Source organism: Triturus cristatus, chromosome 4_1 (assembly GCF_964204655.1).
Source record: "Triturus cristatus chromosome 4_1, aTriCri1.1, whole genome shotgun sequence".
Taxonomy (NCBI): domain Eukaryota; kingdom Metazoa; phylum Chordata; class Amphibia; order Caudata; family Salamandridae; genus Triturus; species Triturus cristatus.
In genome coordinates, this window is record NC_140585.1 from 550,770,908 (window position 1) to 550,796,431 (window position 25,524).

A 25,524-nucleotide genomic window follows, 5' to 3' on the forward strand; every position below is an offset into this window, starting at 1 on the left:
ATTCCGAATCTGGCTGACGAAAACTACCATTGGCCAAGAGCTAAACTAGTAAAAAACTATACCATATGTTTCTCAAAACGCTTACCATAAACCGTAATGAGTACAGACTCGTCATAGATCACCCTGGCCCCCCCAAACCTTTCCCAGGGAACTGGAGAGAAATGAACTCAATTGCGCAGGGCATGAAATACCAGAAGTTACTGATGACGACGTTTCCATGACCACACTCTCGGATGCATTTAATTAGTTATATAGCGCCACTCCTACCAGTGTAGGGTGTCCGCGACTTTACGTCTCACACAAAATCCGCCGAGCCAATCAATCATATGCATATGAGTCAGTGTATAGGAAAGGTGACCTGAGCCAAAGGACTCAAAGTGTAGGCGATTCATGGCCTTCCCCACTGGCAGGCAGTATAGTTTAAGGCTGCTTGGAGTGGAGAAGCACAAGCTCGGTCGAGTCAGCCAAATTAACCCTCTTTGCAACACTAATCAATGTTCTAATGATGTCTGCTTAGTGGTGTGAATGCAGCTCTAGGATGAGCGTTCGTAGCTCACGGTTGACTATTAGGGCTGTAAGATCTACATTGCAAGTGACAAAGGGGTGCCTCCTTTGAACACAGTAACCTGCTGACCTCTATACATCATACACACTCTGAAAATCTACTTGGCACACGTTCTTTGCAGCGGGCATATTTAACCTTCTGCACTACTACACTGAAGTCAAAACCTCCACTATACAAATTCTTGATCTTTCTCCAGGAAGGTAACGAATCGCACGAGTTATCCTGACATTTATGTGGGGCCTGGAATTGCCGCGGAAAGAAACGCAGCATCAGGTGCTTCAAAGCAACATTAAAGACACCAACATATCCCGCCTCTGCATGTTGGGCAGCAAAAGGCAACCATTCCAGTACGTGTAATCTAGAAGCACCAAAATGTGTATGTACGATAAAAACCAGTGCAAACCGTCTTTCAGCAAACAAGAGCCTCAGAGGAGTCCTCCAGCGGACATTGTAAGCGCACCTCCACATTTCCATAATACAATGCAGACACACAGGTAGTGCCGACCATGACATCGGTCCCAAACGGGTGAGGGGGGGGGAGGGGCATGGCAGCATTCACACAATGGCGGGGGGTGGCCCGAGCTCCGCCGGTTGCACCAGCACGAAGCAGCGCCCCACGGCTGGCGGAACCCATCACCAGTTCCAGAAGCCCGACACCCGTGCACGCCAGCGGCGGCCGCCCGAAGCCGCGGCGGCACCCATGTCACCCACGCCGCGAGGCTGGCGCCTGCGCGAAGCGGTTCAAAGCCCCGCATGCAAAACCAGAGGCAGGGGGGGGGGGCACCCGGGGCCTCAAGCACGCCCGGCCAGCACCCAAGCACCGACTGTGGGCCCCCCCTCAATGGCTTATGGCCCCGTGGCTGCCGGCGAGACCGTGTGCTGGTATTGGAGCGCTTTACTCGATCACCGCACTAACATTACACATTCAGGTACGGGAAGGGGTCACGTTATTGCCCCGAATCACAGGATGTGGAGGCGACGTCCAAACCAACACACAACCCCACCGAGGTCTATTTAACGCGCCACATGGTCGATGGGCCGTGTAGATTTAACGGGGAGAAGGAGCATTCTTATTGTTGTTGCGTATTAATATATCGCGTGAACCCAACCCGCCGGTATTGGTGCGCTTTACACGATCACCGGATTTGCCCATGAACACAGGAAGGCGATGCGCCAAATTCTCGTGCCCAACGGCAGCCAGCCACTACAGGCTGCCTGATTATACAGCGCGAGACCGACCTGGAGGTGTTGGAGCGCTTTAAATGAGCGCCGTATTCAACACGCATTCCGACACTGGGGGCTTAGTCCGCTATTTCCCGTTCAAATGTCCCCGATCCTAATTACCGTTTAAATGACACATCGGGGCACGTGAATCGTCCCCGAACTCGCGAGCCCCGCCCCCGTGTGTAGCATATCATGCCGCCTGTTATATTTATATAGCGCGACCCCGACCCACAGTTATTGTAGCGATTTAACATAGCCCGTATTCACATTACACATTCAGGCACGGTGCGCGGTGCGGTTGAGAGAGTTGCCCGAATCACCGGACGCAGACTTATATAGCGCGAACCCGACCCGAAGTTATTGGGGCGCTCTAACATAGCCCGTATTTACATTACACATTCAGGCACGGTGTGGTTGAGACAGTTGCCCAGAATCACAGGATGCTGACGCGTGCTCGAACCCAAGGTTTCCCGCACCAGAGGTGGCAGTGAAGCCGCCGGACCACGCCCACTCCCGACTTTGCACCTCGGAACCTGCGCAGCCCATCGGTTCAGAGGGCTAAGCCCTCCATGCTCATACACCGTGCCCAGTCCGGTACTTCCCATGACCCTACACAGGAAGACTGGCCAGCCAAAGCAGAGACTTGCATTATATCTAATGCTCTGTGCAGGTGCAGGACCCGAGCCCCAATATTACACAATCAGGCGCGGGTGGATCGAGCGACCCACCCGCAGCCGCCGCACGGCTCGACCCGAGGCCCAGGAGCGCCGCACATGAGCACATACCTAATCGGGGGGGGCGAAGATATTGGAGCGCTTTACATGAGCCCCAGTTACCTTACACATGCACAAATTCATTTTGGAAGACAGCGCGACAATCCCAATCGTTTAGTTGTTGCCAGAGACGGGACGCGACCCAATCATTCTTCTGATTTGTGGGTTTTCGCACCCACTGCTCTGCCCCGAGAGTGCCGCACGCAGCCCACTGCATGTCCCCCCACGCCCACCGCGGCAGCATAGCCGACGGGAGGGGGGGGCGATAACCTTATCCGGGAGCGCCACGGGGTTTGCACCGCCCGTGGTCCGCAGGGACCCAGGCAGCTCCCAGCCTTGCAGTGCTGGTGTGTTAGGGCCGAGAACCCACGCTAGTCTCTGATGTGGACGCGCCTACGGGGCTCGCAACCTGCTTTCAGCACCCGCGGCGGCCATGCAGCAGCCGGACCACACAGCATGTGGAGCTGGAGCACCCCTATCGTATCCAGGGAGCGCCACGGGGTTTGCAGCTATTACAGCGCCTTACATAGCCCCTGTTACGTTACCTGAGGACCTATCAACGCGCGATGTGAAAGCGGCCCGAGCCGCGAAAACACAAACCACATTCAGACTGTGAGGCCATGAGCCGCTGTTCAAGTATAGGTTTACGCTTTTAAGCACATCTTATGTAGCGCGAGCTCGCCCCGAAGGCCTTGAAAATATTTGCCGAGTTGTATATGGCGCGAACTAGATCCGAAACCGATCAAGTATTACAGCGTCTTACATAGCACCCGTTACGTTACATGGGGACCTATCGTCACGCGATGCGAAAACGGCCCCGAGCCGCGAAAACACAAACCAGATTCGGATCATGAGGCCATGAGCCGCTGATCAAGTATAGGATTACACTTTCATGCATATTTTATGTAGCGCGAGCTCGCCCCGAAGGCCTTGACAATATTCGCCGAGTTTTATATGGCGCGAACTTGATCCGAACCAATCAAGTATTACAGCGTCTTACATAGCACCCGTTACGTTACATGAGGACCTATCGTCGCGCGATGCGAAAGCGGCCCCGACCGCGATACCCACCCCTATTCAGAATGAAAGTATAGGACCGCCGTACATAGCGAAAATCAACGCGCCCGAACAGGGATTGAACCCTGGACCCTCATATTAAACGTCTGCTGCTCAGTGCCGCGGGTGCCGGAGGCGCCGAAGACGGCACGGACGACGGACCGCTGCAGGGAGGTGAGGTCGAAGCGAGGTGGGCGACAAAGAGGCCTTTGAACGAGCCCCGCACGTGAAACCCGTCCCCAGGTGACCGCGAGTAAGGTGGTAGGGGCGCTCCCGGAGTCCGTTGCAAGTTATTGCTCGAAATCACCGGGGGTTGAGCTGAGGCGGGGCTCCGAAACCTTCGTTCACAGTTCAGCCGCTCTAGGCCCTATGTTACTTCTGCTGTACCAGCAGTCGGCCCCCCCTGACCTCTCACGCACGGCCTCAATATCCGTTCCAAAACACCCTAAACTCGATGCCGACGTCTCCCGCCTGACACTACCCCACTACCAGCTCTAATGCCAGTTCCCATTCCCCCTTTTAAAATTACATCCGCGCCATAGCAGCATCTTGCGCCCCCTCCGCCCGTGGCGATTCCAAGCCACAGGGCCCTCGTCTACCTGGTACTGCCCAGGGACAGGGCCGGGGCGGAGTAGTGGCGGCAAGACTTACCCGCGAATTGTGGACGAACGCGGGGCCAGGCGACGGCGACCGGAGCGACGAGGGGAACGGCGTGAGAGTGGGGCAGCAAAACGCGTGTCCGGGCAGGAGCGCCGCGCAGGAAGCAGAGGAGGAACTGGGCGAGAGGGACGCCGATGTAGGGGGGGGCTAGCCTCGCCCCCCTAACGGCCCGCCTCCACCTACACACTCATTGGGAGATCTCCTCCCTGGGCGCGGCCTCGCGCGCGAGGCAGAAGGAGGGGGAAGGCTGCGACGGGCGGCCACTAGAGAGCTGCCCTGCTGATGTCCCACTGCGTGGGACGCGGGCAGCGGCAGTCTTGGCCTATCTGAGGCTCACCCGGCCCCACCAGCTTAGGCGGCTGCTGACTCTTATGAGCCTGCTCTCGCCCTGTAGCAGAGATAGCTGCTGCTCGCCACTTTCGGCCTGCTGCATGCTCTGTGCAGTGTGCGTAGTGGTGACATCATAATCCCCTGGACTAGGGGTCAACCAACTCTGGCCCGACTGGACCCTGCCCGCGGGCTGCTGTCTGCAGCTGTGAGAGCATGTCCTAGCCCGGGGGGAGGGACCTGTTGCTATGGCACCGTCTACGCTCCTCTCCTGCCTCGAATTGATGTGAAAACTCTGAAAACTATCAGTGCTCCTAAATAAAACTGATGTCCCTTTACTCATTTGATTGGCCAGATTTATAGCGGCCGAGCAGTCAAGAAAGCGATTAGGTAAAGCTTGTTATTTTATGTTTGTCAGAGCAGAAGAAATTAAAGAAGAACACCAGCTCAAAATTTCAGTAGTGGAGTCTGCACCGTGGCTACATTCCGGATCCCAGCGAACAATGATGTGTGCTTTCAAGTGAGGAGACCCAATCTGGAAAGCAGTCCTTATCCGCCTCCTTCTCTTTTTATCCCCCACTACAGCACCAGTCATTATGTTATTATATGTACTTGAGGTGAGCAACAGGCAAGCACACTGCGCCAGTTTTGGCAACACATAATCTAACCCTATTACAATAACTGACTTTGCTTAAATTTACAGAAAAATGTTTTTGTTTGGTGAGGCGCGGCGCGCACTGTAAATGAGTGGTGCAGACCTGAGTCCTCGTTTTGTTTAACAGTACGATCAGCTTAGAAGTGAACTAGGCGCTTCAGTTTCTGGTGCTTTCCACCAGTTTTAACATCTTCTTAAAATGTCTTGTTGCTCATATGGGTGTAATTGCTCATATTTATAGGTTTTCATTGCGACAAATTGTCACTCATAGTTGTTGAAATGTCACACATAATTACACTGAATTTATGAAAATGTCACACATAGCAATCTGAGACCTTGGCAGCTATGCCGCTTCGATTAATCAAAACAACAATTTTTTCAGTGCTCAGCTTCATGACAGGTGCATACGGCTATTTCTCCATTTATGATTTCAGGCAAATTCATAGAAATTGCCTATAAGTTCTAAAGTATACCATGGACATCTGTACGCAGAATTCGATTTCAAAATATTATTTGGTCATAGTTGAATGACTGGCTTATTGTTAATTTCTTTTACTCAATAAAAGATTGTGAAGTTTACAAAAGTATAGCTGAAGAAGAGTCCAATAGGATGACCAGCAAGAGAAAAGATTAGGTCTGTAACATTGAATTATATGCCGAAGAATAAAACTGAGACTATGTATTTTGTGTAGAATTCTCTTATAAAGAATGAACCTAAAAAAATGGCGTGTATTTTAGCTATGCTTCGCCAACAACACAATGATCATAATTTACGCATAGTTTAGTCATGTTTACTATCTTTGACATATTTGATTTATATTGTATACGCTGCATATGCCCTTGTAAAATGGCATAATCTATTTTTACACACAATAAAAACTAAAATGTTCTTCACCCTATAATGGTGCCTAAGGTGCGGTCTGTAGACTTGAAGGGAGGAGGCACATACAAAGTAACGCACCTCCTCTCTCGATCACTTAACACACACCCCTCTTTACACCTTCTCATAAAGTTTAATACTTCTCTGAGATTAGCGAGCGAGGATACGCTGCGTTTAGTGCTTTCTCTTTTACGTGGCTCCTTCTTTCCGCTCCACCCCGCACACGCCACTCGGCTTCGTCCTACCGGCTCCTTCCCTACGTCGAAAGCCCCAGCCAACGGCCGCTGGGGGAGTTGCCTGCGCGTCGGTGGTTGGGCGGAGTCTGAGAGTCGCACATGTCTGCTGTAGTCTAATCCTGATCTCTACTGTAAACATGTCGGGGCTTTGGTTGCTGCTTTGCAGGGCCTCGAGGCGTACACATCCCGGGCTGCGAATCTATCATACGGACCGCGGAGTGTATGGCTACAAGCCCCGCAAGGCGGAAAGTGACGTACAAGGAGCCATTCCCAACATCTCTTACTACAGCAGGCAAGGTACGTGCAGAACGTGTAGCGAAGGCTCGTGAGAGTCGTATTACAAACCATTGGCAGTACAACACAAACCATTGGTAGTAAAGCTGAGGTAACTCTTTTAAGTTCTCCTGTCAAACTGACGGGGCCACATGGACTCCCTGCACACCAGCAGTGACACTGGGAGCCCCTCCCCCGCTGGTAGTCCCTTTAGGACTTGTTGCACTGTACGTGGCTTCGGTGACTTGACGTTATGGGTCCAGCTGACACTATCCTCCATTGAACCCTCTGGCGCCTACATTTCAGGGTGCCTCTGCCGCTGACAATGCCGCAAGCCCCTTCGCTGAGAATCAAACTACCCTGTCATAACACTGTCAGTGCTCACATGCATCATCCTCGCCAACGTTGCTGGTTATTCAGACTCAAGCGGAAAGAGCGCCTAAGCTTATAACCATCATCGTTATGGTAGAAGGTAGTAGTCATTTGTATTCAGGATACGCGCGAAAAGAAGAGCAGCACAAGTTTTTTCTTACACCAAGAGCGCCTCATGACAATGAATATCCAACTGTCACTCGGTTACTACCCGTCAACCTCACCGTTCCAACCTCACCGTTCCAACCACACGCACACAAATAATTGAAGGACAAAGGGAAGAAAAAAGGCAAAACTCATACATCAACATGTAAAATGTGTAGTACAAATAGCTTTCGGATATTACATCATCTTCCCTCTTTGGAGAAAAGTTGATCCCTGAATTAGTCTTGGAACAGAATGACAAGCCAACATTGCAAGAGCTGTACCCATAGTGCATACTTTTGACCGCACCACAGTCTTTTAGGTCTCGCCTAGCACAGCTCGCTCGGCGTGATTTATTGCTAATGAGGACTTTTAGAAAAGGGCTTGAAGCCCCGCCCCTCATTTCCATTGGTTGGCGTCACGTTTTTACTAAACAGTGGCCTGCCATTGTAAATGAGCTTTCTGGGTTGCCTCACTTTGGCTTTTTTGTCCGGCCCATCTGGACTGGATCGCCGCTTCACGGCTGTCGTGAAGCAGTTTCTTAACTCAAGGAGGCGTGTTATGTAAACAAACCATGCGATCCACTCCGGATGGACCGGACAAAAAAGTCGACATGGTGCCGCTTGTTAATTTTTGCATCTCGCTTTCACTTTAAAGTGAAAGCACGATGCAAAAATAAACAGCGGCTGCCTGGCGAGCACTTGTTCTTTTAGTCCTCTGCCTATATTTTCCATTTTCTTTGTGCATATATTTCATTTAAATTGTGGTATTTATTATTTTATTAGTTTCGCATTTATTTTGAGACTTTGTATGATGTCACTGTTGGGAATTCCCGTGAAATCACCGTTAAAGCTTGTGTGATATAACTTCTTGTAATAACAATGTATTAATCGGTTCGCCATTCTCGTACTTAAAAAAAATTTTTAAAAAAATTCTTCGGCATTCTATTAAAAGTTCCCAAAAAGCGATGTAACTGGAAAACAGACTTATCCGCCGGAATGCAGCGTTGCGTCTGGAAGACAGGTCCCACCACCCCTGGGGTGTTTGAGAGAAAGTAGGCGGGGGCAGCAGGCGCAGGATTGAGAGGGGGGTTTGCGGACGTGGAGGAGGTGTGATCAGACTTGTGCTGCGTTTGCAGCTGGAGGTAGGAGCTCCTCATTTCATCCCCGTTGCGCGTGCGCCTTTCATCTTGCCGTCGTACACTCTAATGTGCACACGTCCTTGGCGTTCAGGGAGAGGCTCTTGACACACACATCCTGTTTCTTCAGATAGGAGTGAAGAATGAGTATGTCAGTACACCACACTCACTGCAGACCCATTGGTCTCCAGGGATTAAGGGTGTCGTTCGGTGCTCGTGAAAGAGGAGGGGAGTGATGTGTGTTGAAAAATGCCATTTTTACATTCGGGTTGACACTGACGGTTCATGTAGGAACACAACCCCAACGGAGTGCGAAAACCAGCTGCTTTCTGCTTAAGGACCTGGATTTCGTGATCGAGTAAACTCACTGGAGGGCCTTTTATCAACTTTGAAAGAACAAAAGGCGGAGTCAGTGCTGTTGGAATTGAAGACCGTAAACCGGTTCTGCTTTCTTGCCGTCCGTGAACTATACTGGCCAGGGTCCGAGGTAGAGTGGGGGGTAGTGAAATACGCTGGAGGATGTAAGGGCTGGGGTTGATTCTGTCATGCAACAGGAAAAAGCCTGCCCCTGGCTTACATACATTTCTGAGGTATCCGCCTATCTGGAAATCCCCAGGTGCGTCCTATAGTATAGTCCAAGTTTGTGCCTGACGGAGGCGTCGAAAGGCCTTGGAATTGGCATTCACCGCGCTATAGGAATAATAGCCAGTAATAAGAGAATTGGCGCTCTGTTCGCCTTGGGCCTGCAGCCACCTTGCCCTGGCACGGGTGCAGAGGATGGAATTCGAGCCACCCCCCTGCCAGGTTCGGCCGGCTACGTCACGGCGTGGTGCTCGCTGGAGATGCCACCTCTGGGCCGTGAGGAATGCCTGGACGTGCGCCGCACCGTGCTCTGCCTCGACCTGCTCGTTCAGGGCTGTGGAATCTCACCTCACGCGCCGTCTCACCCCTACCCCACCAGAGAAGCAAAGGTTTACATGCGTGCCCTTATTCTGCTCCACGCGCCCTTTCACGTCACATGGATGATGCAGTCCTGTGGCGTTCTGCATTAGTATCGCTTGCTTTGCCACATAATTAATCATTACTGCCTATACAGTGGGGACGCCTGTATCTCCTAGTAGAACCCGGGCATATTCACATTACAAAGAAAAGTTCTCTACGGATAAATCTACTATTGTAAACAACCCCCTTTTTGTAATAATAGATAATAAATCATCAAGTCCGCAGACTAGCCACCCCTTCGATGCTTTCGTTCCTGGCAGAGGTGGGCAGGCCTGCAAAAGTTTAGGGTGGGCTGAGTCAGATCCGAGGCACTGGTCTGGCTTGGCCGTAGTAGAAAAGCAGGAGCCGAGCCATTTTAAGGGTAAACATGTAAATGACATAAAAAAACTAACGTAAAAATCTCCTATACATTTGTCATATTAGAAATGTGTTTTTCAATTGAATGTTTTGTTTCACTTTATACATTACGTCACTGCATTGATATTTATTAACATTAATAGTTCTTAAAATGACCCCTTCCTATACCCTAACCTCACTCATGACTGAACCAAGAAATGTCAGTTTCTCATTTACACTGTACCTATGGGCAATATTGTTATTTAAACAATGCAAAGCGAGGTTTCATTATATCTTATATCCAGGACTGAATTACTTCAAAGTGCTTTCATGTCTGAAGGTCAAACTGAGGCACAGTGAAGTAAAGTGGTTTACCGAGAATGACACAGTTTGCTTAAGTGGAGAAGCTGGGATTTGAGCCCAGGCCTCCTGGATAAACATTGCCAAATGCAGCGAATGGATGAATGTCTCCGACTCTCTCATTTTTACTTCCAAAGGACTATGGGCCAGACTGAGTTCATGCATATGGCCCAAATCTTCGGCTTTATTTCATGATCTAAATTACGTTCAGTAAATGCTTGGCACGACTCCATTTTGTCTCTGCTCTCTTTTTTTTGTTGGGTCACCATTCCCCATGGGACAAGGGCCTAGCCAGAGGCAGGCAGTCTGTTCAAGCTAGGCTTGAGCCTTACTTTTTTGCCTACCTTTTAAATACTGCTGATCAAGAATTTATTGCATTAAAGTCTCCCTACTCATGAGTTTTGAAGTGGCAATTTATTTCCAGTCCCACCTAGAGGAAATTGCGTTGTAAAACAGTGCCTTTGTCTTGTGCTGAGTTTAAACAGTGCTGGGTAAGTTAAGCGGGAGCGTTGCCATAACAATGCTCCTTCAGTGGTCGGTGTGCTGTTGACTACCCTTCCCCCGGCCTTAGAGATAAGAGGTGGAAATGGCCGAGTTGGTTTTTCATTGAACCTCTGGGACGCTGGGCATACACACAGAAGCTGTTGGATTTCGTTTTTTAATTTTGCCCCTCTTGGTGCATTTACGCATTTTATAATCGCTGTAAATTGCAGGGGTTAATGTTAACCAATTTAATGGTACTCATTTTACCGACCTTGGAAGGATGGAAAGCTGACTAGGCCTCTTTGACAGTCTGCGTACCTGCAAAGGCGCCTGACTTAAGTAAGCGTCTCCATTAGTGCGAAGGAAGTCCCTAGGGTCACAAGAAGACGTGTGCCGTTAAGAGCTCAGGAGATTAGGGAATGACAAAGTATTAGTAATTGTCTACAGCGCGCTCTAGGCTCTCCATTGCCTTAGCAGTAAACGACATTCACTTCTGGATGAAATACGGAGACTACGCATCCCTGTGATCTGGACCTTATAAAAGGTGCAGCATTTAAAAAAAAAATTAAATATTTGTAACTGGTCCGCTCTTACTCGGTATCTCCACTCTATGTAAACCATTCCTTTTTCTTGGAATCGAAGCACTAGGGTCAGATGTGCTCACATCTGGTAATGCCCATTGCTGCCAAGCCTATAGAATACATGGACCTTTACACATCTGAGCTGTTACTGGGACCATTTAAATATAGATAAGTGCTTGAGGCCAGTTCAGTTCTAGGCTTACACCAAAGTGAATGGGAGCGACCCGTTCAGAAGGCAGGCCAGTGCACTCTATAAATGATATATTGCTCACCAAGGGGGACGGCCAGGTGAGATGTGGGTGCTTGCATTAAGTATTTTTTGCCAGGATCTTGAGCGCCAACAATCCCTTAATTGCACAAAGTGCCTAGTGCAATTACCGTGCAAAATGCGATTGGGCTATTCCTCAGCTTGTCTGTTCACCTCTACAAGGTGTGGCTGGTTGACTTGATAAGTGCATCCTTTTAAGGTGACAGAAACTCTTCTTTCTCACTTTATGTAGCCCCCGTATATCTAATTGTGGCTCATGGCGCTTTGGTTTGTAGTATGAGACTGCTGTTGTGCATGGTTAGTAGGGTGTTGGTTAATGGTTGTCTGCCTATTGCCTGTAGGCAGACCCACTTGGATGATGCGGTCCTGGGGCGTTCTGCATTAGTATCGCTTGCTTTGCCACATATTTAATCATTACTGCCTATACAGTGGGGACGCCTGTATCCCCTAGTAGAACCCGGGCATATTCACATTACAAAGAAAAGTTCTCTACGGATAAATCTACTATTGTAAACAACCCCCTTTTTGTAATAATAGATAATAAATCGTCCACTGCATCATCTGTGTATTTAAACAAGAGTTTTTCTAGCTGGCACTGGTCGAGTTACTAAACATGGAGGTACCAGTCCTGCACCGGGAAACCCCATCGCAAAGGTTTGCTGGTCACCTTTCAGTTGCTTACTGCTGCAATAGGTCTCGCCTTTGATTAAGTTAAAGCCATTCGCTTGTCTAATGGTATTGTATAGCAAAGCAAATGGTTTTAACTAAATAAAAGGCGAGACCTATTGCATTTTTAATGCTTGTTTTTGGGTAGGTAGCAGTTTTGACCTCATCTCCAAATTCACATTCATCTTTTTTTCACATTTTTTTTTTTCACATTCATCTTTAACCTCCTTCGCAGACGAATCAAAGACTTCTTGCATTTCCTCGGTCCCACCATCTACTGCACGTGATGGTTTCCTCCCAGCACAACTCTCTTCAGAGATTTTTTTTGGGCACGATGAACTGATAACTCGCACTGCAAGAGAAACTGTTTAATCACTGCACATTTTCCAACAGCAACGCAGAACCATTCATTCTCAATACATTGCGAGGCTCTCTATACTTACTACTAAGCTCTGTGGGAGGTTTTGTCTTTACAAATTTTCCTGCCGTTCCATTATTGTATACATTTAGCTTTCCTTTTATTTAGCATAGACAAAGGGTATTGTTTGATATATACATATCTTGACAAAAACGAGAGCATAATATGCATAATTCTGTTGTCACTGATGCATAGTATATGTGAAATATGTGTTGACAGAATCCAAAAGCCAGTACAGCTTCTATTTATAATGGAAAGCTCAGCTCCTACAATTAATTAACCATAAATACAAGTTTGAACAGCATTAACATATGGCCAAAAATATTACCTTAACAGCAGACAGTGCCTTTCCCTGATCCATAATGTGGTACTGCAAACTGGCAGCCAAAGGGTTTGTGCTGCAGGGGGTTGGGCCTACTTGTCCCAGGGACAAAATACACATGAAAACTTGTTGCCCTTGACCCTAAACAATATGTCCTGGGTGTTGGGCTATAGGAATTCCAAATCCCTGTTTATAATGGGCTTCTCTGCCAAATATGCTGTGAACTGCTTGATGAAGGTTCCTCCAATCCATGATGTATTGAGTGTCAGTGAGTAGCGCTACTGTTAGCTTTTGTCAGCTCTGACACTGTTTTGGTCATAAGGAGTAATATATAATAAAAGTGCATTAGGTTGACTGACGATGGCTTTAGATCCATTTGCTTGTTGTTCTAATTTCTCAAATGTAGTGAAATCCATGGTCTGTCTCCCTCAGTCCCTACTGGAGCACCCAGTGCCTTAACTGTGTATAGTGAAACCTTTCTGCTTCATGAACCTGAAAGCTTCTCTTACACTTATTAAAATACCTAATCATACCGTCTTGGGATTAAACTGCTATCTCCGACATGCCAGAAAGCGAAAAGCCCTGGGTAGAGTTTCGGTGTAAATGAGGGGTTAGTTGAGATATGAGGTGATGGATACGTAGTTAACTGTGACCATTTATTTACTGTGTCCCAAGTCTTAAGGGCCACAGCTGTTGGTGCGCTAAGGTATGTACTTAATGGACGGTCACCTTTGATATCCAGATCAGATCCTACAGCGAGAGACCTGCAACTGCTTTGTCCATATGCAGCCACTGATTATGGGATTTACTAGGTTTCCATTTCCCGAGCACTCAGAGTTGGGCCGTTCTGTAGTATATCTTAAGCTCAGGTAATACCAGACCCTCTTTCTCACATGATTGTCACATAATTTTATAAGATACCCTCAGCTGGCCGCTCTCCCAAATGTATTTTAGTATTGATTTTTTTTTTAAAAGTCTCCAAAAAAGGATTCCTGACTAATTATTGGTAGGGATTGGAATAGTTACAACCGTTTTAGGAGTAGAGATTTTTTTGCCCATCCAGGAGAGTTGGAGTAAGCCCCCTTGTAAGAAGGTGACTCTTCTGACATGGTTAACCCCCCCCCCCCACCTTTTGCCTGGTATCTGGTGCAACTTTGAGAGTGTTCTAGGTTCCTACTAACCAGATTCCCTTCACCAGTGTTCTTATACTAAACTGAACAATTGTTCTGCAATTTGGACCCCTTTAGTATCCCTTGTAAGTCCCTAGTAAGTGGTACCACTGGTACCTAGGGCATTGGACCTAAAGAGGGTCCTAAATAACTGCAGCACGAATTGTGCCACCCTAAGGGACTCCTCTCCAAGCTCATGCAAATCGCCATTGCAGCCTGCATATCTTGGTGCAGAGAAAATCGAAGAGTTGACATGTCACGCATCCCTGTGTGCCATGCCTGCCAGCACTGCATGTGGCATAAGTAAGTTGCAGCCCTAAAGCAAGGTGCACTGTACCCATGTGAGGGCATATCTGCAAGAGTGGATATGTCCCAGTGATATAAAATTTTCCCGTAGATGCTGAGAAAAGCCATAATAAGTACATGGGCTGGACACTCGTCATTATGAGTTTCCCAGCTACATGATTGCTTCATTGTACCCCTAGGTGTTTCGTACCAAACACCTGATCTTATTAAAACCACACTGATGCCAGTGCTGGATTTATTCAAAAATGTACACAGAGCGCAACTTAGAGGTGTCCCCTGAAAACCTACAGAGTACTAGTGTGTTGGCCGACTGGTCTAGACCTGCCAGCCACTATAGGCATGTTTCTGACCTCGTAAGGTGAGAGTCTTCGCTCTCGAAGGTCGGGACCAAACAGCCGTCGAAGGATGTCAACATCACTGAGACCCACTTTGAGAGTGGCCCGGCTGTTTGTCCCTGACCGCAAGGTGCATCTTTGCGCATCCAGTCCAGCTGACCTACCCACTCTGCACCGAGCCGCCCAGCCAGGTCCAGACAAACCGCTGTTCTGCCGTGCTGCAATACCCCCTGCGACCTCAACCTCCATTTGGGAGCCCTCTGACTTGCCGCAAGTCCCCCTGTGCAGCCTCTTTTCAGGTGGCACCTCTTCTCCATAGCGCCAGCTACCAGACTCACCAGCACCCTGCTCCCAGTACAACCCAGGTGGTTCCTGAAAAAGCTTGGCCCACTACTATTCTGATCCCAGAAGGTGAACCCCTGAAACTGACTTTACCTACCTTTACGCATCTTTGACTTTTCCTCCCATAGAATTGCATTGTGCATAAAAGCGTTCAGGTTTAAATGTTTTACTTACCTGTGCATATATTTTATTAATAACTGTACCTACCTCGAAACCTAGTTCTTGAGTTTGAAATATATATGAAAAGAAGTGTTATTTTTCTAAATTGTTTCTGATTTATTCATTATTTGTCTCAGTTCATGCCTTAGTGGGTACAACAAATGCTTAGCATTACCCTCTGATAAGCCTAACTGCTCGCCCACACTACCACAAAAGAGCGCTTTAGTATTATTTACTTTAGCCTCCCTAAATCTATTAGGGACCCACTGGACTCTGCACAATGTACTTCTTTTTAGTTCACTTGATAGAGAGCCAGCTTCCTACGTTATTCTTTTAAGGTCCCTCCTCAACAAGACAAATGGAATGAAACTGTTCTAAAGTTGGAAACGCCAGTGTTAAATATCAGTTATCAGTACCCATCATGAATTCCGCACACTTACCACCTACTGCTCCTGCACTGAAAGAAAAGGTCTTGCAATGTGAATGTGACTTTTTTCCAATTATATGAAAATATTGGAGGGGGCTTCATAATAGGCTTAATACAGGCAGCAAGTCAATAATTAAACCTTGACAGTATCCCTAAGAGGTGGGCAGTTCACTGGTGGAGGCAGACACTACCACTAGTCTTCACACATAATCCTGACTTTACTGCCAATGAGCACTGGTAAAACAGAATATTAACTACTAAACTTGCTGGCAGTTGCACATGAAGAACAACTTGCTATAACTTAGGTTTGCTGAATATTTACATATGTTTTTATAAGAAGTATGGTGAGTCATTGTCAGTTAAATTATTGAACGTGAGCTTAAGATCTTCGCCTCTGTTCTGGCCAACCACATAAGACCACACTTGGCCACCCTGGTCCACCCAGGTCAATGTGGCTTCATGCCTCTCCGAGGGACTAGACACTGTCTCCGACGCCTACAACTTGCTCTGGCGAACCAGCACCTACTGTCCCCCTATTTGTCGCTCCTTCTGGGGGATTTTGAGAAGGTGTTTGACTCGGTTGACTGGGGCTATTTAGAGGCTGTGTTGGAACAGATGGGCTTCGGCATTCCTTTCCGCAACTTGGTGAAGACGCTGTATTGTCGGCCCCAGGCGCAGGTCCTTGTCAATGGGACTCTATCTCGTCCCTTCGCTATCAGGCGAGGTACGCGGAGGGGTGCCCCCTCTCGCCGATCCTGTTTGCCTTAGCGATGGAGCCCCTGGCCTGCCTTATTCGATCTGATTACTCCCTCACTGGCTGGCGGTGGCCGGGCTTTGTGGAGGATACGATCGCGCTCTATGCTGATGATGTCCTGCTGTTCCTAGCGGATCCGGCCCGATCGGGACCCCGAGGCCTTCGGGCTCTGGGTCTCTTTGAGCGCACCTCTGGCCTCCGGTTAAACCCGGCCAAATCGGTCTTGGTCCCCCTTCATTTGTCTTGTGAGTGTTTTGATTGGCAGACGACGATCCCCCTTCGACGGCACTCCTTCAAATATTTGGGGATCTGGGTGGCCCTTCTCCCAGATCTTGCGTGGTCCCTCAACGTGACCCCTCTGGTCAAGCGGGTTCGTGCTGACCTCTATAAGTGGCGTACTCTACCCTTAAACCCTCTGGGCAGGATAGCTCTATTTAAAATGATGGTCTTGCCTCGCTTTTTATATGTACTTCAAAACACGAACCTTTTGTTCGCTCGGTCCTGGTTCCGAGAGCTGGACGGGCTGGCTACTAAGTTCCTATGGGGGGGTCGGAGGCCCAGACTGGCCCTGGCCCAATGCCGCGTCCCGCCCTTCGACGGTGGTCTTGGGATGACGAACCTCTACCTCTATTACTTGGCGACCCGGCTTCTGGTGGTGCATGATTGGTTCAACGGCAGATGGTCCGATCTGGCGTACCGCCTGGAATTGCACACCCTTGGCCTTGCACCTATCCAGGGGATGCTATATGGGGACGCCGTCCCCCAAGCTCTCCCTAATGTCACACGTGGAGTGCTCTTGGCCTGGAGGGCCTCCTTGCGCCATACCCTCTGGTCGGGTAGGTTGACCCGACATACTCCCCTGTGGTGCGGCACCTGGCTTCGGGACGTCGTCTCTCTTTCCGGGTTTCGGCCCTGGGACCTTATCGGGATTTCCCTGCTAGGCGATGTTTGGAGTGGGTCCCACTTGCGCTCCTTCCAGGATTTGCAAGCCAGACACTCCCTCCATTCGTCGCAGTTCTTCCGATACTTGCAGCTGCGCCATGCCCTCCGCTCCTATCTCTCCGAAGGCACTGCGCTCCCTGAGTACAGCCCCCTTGAGGCTCAAGTCATGACGGGCAACCTGGATCGGGGAGGGATATCCTGTATCTACCGCTCACTCACTAACAATACTCCTAATTCTCTCCCCCAGCTCTGGGACAAATGGGAGGGGTGGCTGGGGACTCTGGATGACGCTGACTGGAGGGACGCCCTGATGGCCCCTAAACTCATCGCGGTCTCGGCGAGGCTGCCGCTAGTCCAGGTATACTTCTTGCATGCTGCCTATCTCACACCGCTGCGTCTCCACCGCGCGGGACTGCGACCTGATGCCCTCTGCCCCCGCTGTTCCCACTCCCAGGCTGATTTCTATCACATGGTGTGGCTTTGTCCTGCGATACAGGGGTACTGGGAGTCAGTAGCGGGAGAGCTCTCAGAGGTCTTGGGCTGGAAGGTTCCCGTTGACCCCACTCATGTTCTCCTGGGTATCACGGAGGGGCTGGACGGCACCAGGGCCGAGAAGCTCTTCCTAAGTACAGCGCTAGCAGTAGCTAAGAGGGACGTTGCAGCTCATTAAATGAAGAAGGGGAGTAGACTGGTGTGCCGCGCAGGAACGGCCTCTTTATGTGGCATGGGGCTGTACTAGGAAGTTTCGCCGTATCTGGGGCAAGTGGGTCGGCATCATAGAAGACTGACTTGGACTGCTATGATTTCTAGCTGGAAGTGGACTTATTGAAATTAGCTGTTGGTGCATCAAATTCTCTGTATCATTGTGATGGGCTTGTATCCCGGTCTTGTTCTCCAAGTGTACTTCTACATGGTGCTGTGTTCTTGGTTGCAATCAAAAGGCAATAAAATTGGTTATCAAAAAAAAATTATTGAATGTAGTGAAGGAATTATGACTTTGGGGGAATGCTCATTAATAGCATAACAATGTTCCTTTTTATTATTTTATTGGCGAAAGAACAATAACAATATGGTAAACCCCTATTACCGGACCCACCCATTTCCTTCATGAAGCTCACTTCCCTCATAGTATACCTATACATCAGTACAGATGTGTTTCATGGCTGCGTATACATGTATGTTATCCTTCTTCAGTACACAGTTTTTGTCCACGTCAGTTCGTTTATCCGGCACCATCTTCATTGCACTGGTCATTTCATACATCTGAGGATCGTTGTTATGGTCCAACTGATATCAATTCTCACTCCGTTCTGCTCCCTTACCTTACAGTGATGTGATGTATAGTTTTACGGACCTCACATTCTGCAGTTACCCATTTGATAATTATTTTTCCCATGCTGAATTACCAGAGACACATTCTGATTTTTTTAAATCGATTTTACAGCAATATATTTCTTGCCTGCAGCTACCTCCGATTCGACAATTTTCCTTATTGTTTTCAATCCCTTTCTTTTCAGCACTAGTCCTGAAAGCACAGCTTCATTGTTGACTGCTATTTTAGACCTGTTGGTGTACTCGACTGATTTGTTACTACCTCCCAGAGACTCTGTATCCGTGGACAACCCCACCACATGTGTACATAAGTCTCCAGTGCAATCCAAAATTTAAGACAATTGGCTTTATACTACGAATTAATCCTGTGCTGTAGGTTCGGGGACAGGTTGTGTATACATTTATAATAAAACAATTTTTATCTGGCATTTAAGGTGACCGTTCTGTAGTTCCCAAACATTGAGCTCCAACGTGTCCCTGAGATTCCAATTCCATTTTGCTTTGAACCCATCCAAACATTTGTTTTTCTGTGATAACACAGCTAACTAAAGTTTATAACTGGCTCCTGACCCCCCTTTTGTTGTTGTTAAACTCTTTATATTGCTTTTATGTAACAAAAACATAAAACACACAAGCAGTGCATGGCTCCATTCTAAGAGGAGGAGGAATTCCAGTAATATGTCAGGACAGTACATTGAAATAATAAAATAGCAGTATACATGACTGACCTGAAACACCAGATGCGTATAACAGCCTAGGGGGTCAAGAGCACATCAAATCCAAGTCATCAAGCAAATTATACAGAAAATATTACAGGTATACAAGCTTTGATGCCATGGTCACATTACCACGGTACGAAGAGCACACACATTATCCCTCCCCATCAGAGCTCTCCACTTAGGTATAGTCATCCTCCTCTGCAAGTTTAGAAGATACCCCCATAACATATTCGCATCTGAGGCACCCTCATAACATAATCGCATCTGAGGCGCCCTCATCGGTTCGGGCAATATGCATATGCCATTTCCTCGGCCACCCCCTTGTCAAGGAGATCCTGTTGCTCTGAGGACACCAACGGTACCCGAGTGCCCATCCATTTAATGGCCATCCGCCTTTTGGCCAATTACAGAGCCAGTTGGTCTAGCAAATAGGGGCTCTTGCTCCCCTGGGTTTCACCACCACTGCCAAGAGGTAGGCCAACGGAGTCAGTCGAACGTCAATATCCGTCGCCTCCACTATTTTAAGCACCACATCCCTCCAAAACCCCTGAATCACCGGGTCCATCCAGTTCAAGTGCGTAGGAGTCGCATAAGTGGATGCAGGAAATCAAAATGAAGCAGTTAAAACCTTTGGTTGCAGGACACATCCCTGCCAACCTTCACGCGCCCCCTCAGTCAGCATTCCGACCCCTTAATAGTCCAATTATCATTTGATTTACATTGTGTACCTCAGACTCTCTTGTTAAATGCGGCCAACTTTTTCTTATAACTGCAGCCAGTCCAGCATATGTAAGAAATTAAGTATTCCGAATCCTCCATCTATTACAGAAAACATTAAACTCCCAAAAACGACCATCTTCAAATAGATCACCAAGAGAATGAGGATTCCTTTCAATTGATGGTTCCTTTAGGAAGCTAGAGTAAGTTGGGCTTGGTTAAGTATTGCACAGTATTAACTGTGTTATATACATGGGTTTGTAACCCTTCCATCTCGTCACACCCTGCCAAATTGTTAATATGATTTGCATATGTTTAGGCATCTTCTTAATAGTATTTTGGGATGCCATTGGCATTGATATTCATTCTGGTGGTGGGTAAGTAATCTTAGCATTTTGTTTACTAAGTCTTCCTTCTTCTGTTCTATCTATGACACAGCAAAGTGCAACTGTGTGTCTCAATAATATGCCCCACGACTGGGAACCAGCATACCACCTTCTTCCTAGGGCAGTTTAAGAATGTCCAACACTTTTTTTGCTTTTTCCTTCCCCTAATAGAGCAGGCGGAGCAAGTCATCTAATCACTGGAAACATGACTTAGGAATTCTCATTGGCATGTGTTGCCATACGTAAAGTAGACTGGGAGTGACAATCGTATTACTCAGGGCAATGACAACAGTAACTTCAGCAAAGTAATATTACTCACTTTCAACGTTATAAGCATGGATTCTACATTTATTATGCTTATATAGAATTTCCAACTCTGTGCTTATCATTATTCCTAGATATCAGAAAGGAGTCCGCTGCATTTGTGGAGGTATATCTGTTGTAAATGTAATGTGAATCCTGACAATCCCCCTACTTCCTTCAGTGTATCCCCCAGTTTGGCCCATGTCTCTGCTGGGTCCCTGTATATTGTCATCTGCATATAATAAAAGTATAATTCTTTCAGACTTAAACAGTATCCCATCTTCTGATAACTGAATCAGATGATTTGTGCTAATTGTTCAATTACAAAAGCAAATACGTGGGGGAGAAGGGGACACTCCAGCCTCGTTCCCTTATGAGGTTCCAATCTACTTGATATTTGTTTACCAGTGCAAACATGTGCCATACTTTTATTATATAGGGGATCCACCCATCACAGGAACACCTCCCCACCCCCCATAACATTTGTCGAGCGTTTTGCACATAAATGTCTAGTTTACCCTATCCAATGCTTTATGGGTATCTCAGCTGGCTAATGCTAATTGTATTTATATAGCGCTTACTACCCCTGACAAGGCATCTAAACGCTTTTTCGGCGAGTAGCACTCTACTCTGGAACTCATAGAGGATTAGTGTTGAATTAGTATTGTGAAATATGAAAGTAATTTGATTGGTGGATAGGTGAGTCAGTGATTTGGATTCAGAAGGATAGCAGAAGGATAGAAGAGGGAAAAAAGGTTTGCATTTATACAGCGCTTGTTAACCCTGATGGGGTGTTGAAGCGCTTTTTTGCCGAGTAGCATGCTACTCCGGAAACCTTATCTCTCTCTCCCGTTTATTTGACATGTTACATCGCTATAAAAGCCTTCCTAATATTAATACTTATATTGCATCCCCCAAACCTGATTAAACCCGATTAAACCCGACTGGTTTGTGTGTATCATTGTGCCAGCCACCAGTGTCAAATGTTGGTCTAGAATTTTCCTGAGTATTTCAGAATCTACCTTAAGTTGATATGATTCGCACTCCAATGGGTCTTTCCCCCTTTCTGGCAACACTGCTGTAAGTGCTTCTTGGAACGATTCAGGAAGTGTTCCCTTGACCACAGCTGGCGTGAACATATCCAGTAATTGCTAGCTAGATAATCTGTGTATCCCTGATAGAATTCAGCACAGAGGACATTATTTCCCGGTATCTAGCTGGTTCTCATATCCCATTAGGCCTAATTGACATTCTCAAGCTCTAAACATTTTGTTGAGCCTCTCTCTTAATTCATCCGTATAGGTAACTAGGATTGACTGTATTAGCTGCTGATCAGTATTTCTCTCTTGAGAATATAATGTGGTGTAAGCTGTTTCAAATCTTTCAATTATGGAAACCTGATCAGTGACAGGCTGTTCTGTATAGTTACTACTGTTTGGTTACATTGTTCCCTTTCCACCATCCATGCCAGTAATTAGCCAGCTTTGTACCCCTGTTTATGTTGCAGTTCTGTGTATATTCTGAAACTGTGCTCTCTGAGTCGGTCCCATGCTAGTTGCAACACATCTATTGTCTCATTTCTGGTATGATAAGCTTCAATACACTCAATCATCAGTTTGTCTGTTAATTTTATGTTCCCTTTCAGTGTGCGTATCTAAGTTATAAAAGATTTCCTGACACCATACATAGCTGCCATGCATTTGCCTCTAATTCTAACTTTAAAAGCCTCCAAAGTGTCCTCCAAGGAAAGTACGCTGGGCAAATTTGCTGGACCTGGAGGCTCCGCGGTGGCGGCGGGTGGGGCCCAGGGTAATGTTCCAGACAATGCCCCCCTCCTGGCGGCAATTACCCAATCCAGAGATGCCCTGGATGCCAAAATAGGGGCGGTGGGTTCAGACGTTATGTTGCTGCGCCAGGAGGACCTGCGGAATGCGGTGGCACGCATGACTGAGGCTGAGACGCGGATCTCGGGAGTGGAGGATGTGGTGATGACCCTGCAACAACGAGTGGCATCTCTGGAGACTGCTCAGCGGGGTTTGGCGTCCAGGGTGGAGGATGCAGAGGGCCGGGCGCAACGCAACAGTCTCCGCTTTGTTGGTTTTCCGGAGGGGTGTGAGTCTGGAAACATGAAGAGGTTTATCACCCAGTGGCTGGAGAGCTGGCTACCCCCGACTCCTTGTCTAAATGCTTTGTGGTGGAGTGTGCACACAGGGCCCTGATGCAGAAGCCTCCTCCGGGGGCTCGGCCGAGGCCAGTGATTGCGAAACTACTGAATTATCACGATCAGGATGTGATCCTGAAGCAAGCCAGGGCCCAAGAACCTTTGCATTATGATAATGCCTGTATCCTGATATTCCCGGACTATACTAAACAGACCCAACAACAGCGGCAATCATTCCTCGCAGCTAAGGCCCGCCTTCGAGAACTCAAACTCCCATATGCATATGCATTGCTCTACCCGACCCGGCTGCGGGTTGTCTGTACATATTTTTTTGACTCCCCGGAGGAGGTCTTCCGTTGGACGGACGAGACGGTGCGGCTGCGCCCCCACTCTCCACCCGGGAGAGAATCTGACTCATCCTCGAGTGGAGTGGTCCGGAACGTGGCCGGTGGCCGGGTGAGGGGATCTCGCCGCTCCAGCTCCAGGAGGCGGTCCAAATCCAGCGATGGTCCGTCACGTGTGGGATCTGCTTTGGATCAAGCGGCACCAGCTGACTGATTTATTTCTGTGTATGTGCATCTACGATTCTTAGTGGCCAGAGGAGCCCGATGAGGGCCAGTATTTCTGTTGATTATTTCAGACAGGGATAGGGGCTAGGGGACGATGGGCTGTAGTTTGGGGATCCTTTGACGGGTGAGGGGTGGTACCTTCTGTTGCGGTCTGCCTGCTCTGCCTGCCGCGACAGGTACTTCACTGTTTTTGAGGTATAGGGTGGGGGCAGGGGGTTGGTTGGGTTGTTCAGGGGAATTGTTGTTGTTCATTCATCACACTGTGCAATTGCAGGTCGGGCTGGGCTATGTTGCATATCTTGGGCCACCAGGGCTTCACGTTTCTGATGTTTTTGCATGGCCGCCATTGTGGGTAGACCATTAGACTCTTCGGGGTTCCTGCGCATTTTGAGCTGGAATGTCAGAGGGGCGCTAGATAAGATTAAGCGCGGAGCTATCCGTAAACAGGCTAAGCACGCCAGCGCCGACATCTTGATGCTACAAGAGACGCACCTTATGGGGACTAAAGCACTCTGTTTTCAGCGCTTCGGATGTATACAAGTGTTTCATGCGGGCTTTGTGCGGGGATCCACGGGAGTGGCAGTCTTGATCCACAGACGAGTCCCTTATATTCACATTAGAACGTGGGGTGATGCACAGGGCAGATATCTTTTTCTTCAGGGTACGTTGAGGGGTGAGTCAATGATATTGGGTAGCATCTATGCCCCACCGTCGCTGTCCTGGGGTTTTGTAGAGAAACTTGTGACTGTGTGGACAGATATCCCGAAGGGCCTGGCAGTGGTTGGCGGGGAGTGGAATGATGTGTTAGATCTTGCTCTTGATAGGTGGAGGCCCGATGGGGCCCCGATGGTTAGCAATCCCACCAAGCTTCATTCCCTCGTAGTGTGCCAGGATTGGGATGACCCATGGCGTCGGTTGCATGGCGGGACTCCGGGGTTCAGCTATCTCTCGGCGGTCCACGACTCCTTCTCTCGTATTGATTATATCTTTGTGTCTCAGGGGGATGCTGGCAGGGTGGTGGAGGCCGATATTCTCCCTCGAGAGCTTTCTAATTACATGCCTGTGGCCATTACCCTGCGCGCTGGCCTTGCGCGCGGACCTTTCCGGTGGCGCCTTTCCACATGAAATCTCCAAAAGGCGGAGTATAGGGAACACATGGGGGACGCCATAGACCAGTATTTGTCGCACAATATGGGATCGGTGTCGGCGGCGACGCGATGAAGCCCACACTTCGCGGGGTGGACATCTCCTTCTGCACGTAGGGTCCACAGGGAATCTCTTATTAGGGCAGAAGCTAAAATCTTGGACCTGGATGCGCACTGTAGAGACGAAGGGGGGCGGCTGGTCCGCCGCCAGTTGTCGCTGGCGCAACAGGTTTACTCGTCCCTCTTGCTGTATGAAGCCCGCCAGGCATGGCTGGCAACCCGCAGCAGGATATATCAGTGGGGGGACAAGTCGAGCAAACTCTTACATAGATTGTGCCAAGGGGCGACGGGCTCCCTGGTCCTCCCGGGTATTGTCGGTTCCGATGGAATACCGATCTCGGATCCGTCAGCCATCGCAGAAAGTTTTGCGGTCTACTATGCGGACCTCTATGCTCCCATGTAATGTTTGTCGGCAGAAGGTAATTGGCCGATTTTTGGATAATCTCCCACCCAGAACTCTGACTGACGAGGTAAGCGCGGACCTTGACCGCCCATTCTTCGCGGATGAACAGAATTCTGCTCTCCAGGAGCTGCGGCCTGGTAAGGCGCCGGGTCCCAATGGGTTCCCAAATAAATTCTTTAAACAGTACTTCCAGCAGCTTGGTCCCCATTATTGCAAAGTCGTGGAAGAGGCCAGGGAGTTTGGTCGTTTGCCCAGAGACTGGCGGCATGCTGAGGTGGTGGTTTTCCACAAACCCGGCAGGCCTCCTGAACACCATGCATCTTACCGTCCTATCTCTCTTCTCAACGTCGAGGCCAAGGTTCTGGCCAAGGCGCTTCCTAATCGCCTCCGTCCCCATGTCTCGTCTATTGTTCATCCGGACCAAGCAGGGGTTTATTTCCCAGCGGGCGACCCGCCATAATATTCGTAGGGCTATTACAGCAATCGCGGCAGCCGGGAGTTTGGGGGTACGCGCAGCCTTATTGCTCGCAGATATGGATCGAGCTTTTGATTCACT

The 25,524-nt window shown here is 48.5% G+C and overlaps 1 protein-coding gene across 1 annotated transcript in view; it reads left to right on the plus strand.

Moving 5' to 3' along the window:
- Nucleotides 1-6,466: 6,466 nt before the first annotated feature.
- DHTKD1 (dehydrogenase E1 and transketolase domain containing 1) overlaps nucleotides 6,467-25,524 on the plus strand; it is a 1,328,309-nt gene continuing 1,309,251 nt past the window's right edge. The window contains exon 1 of the mRNA XM_085652869.1: nucleotides 6,467-6,673. Within this exon, the coding sequence (XP_085508995.1) occupies nucleotides 6,514-6,673 (160 nt within the window). The 5' untranslated portion in view covers nucleotides 6,467-6,513. The remainder of the gene's footprint in view (nucleotides 6,674-25,524) is intronic.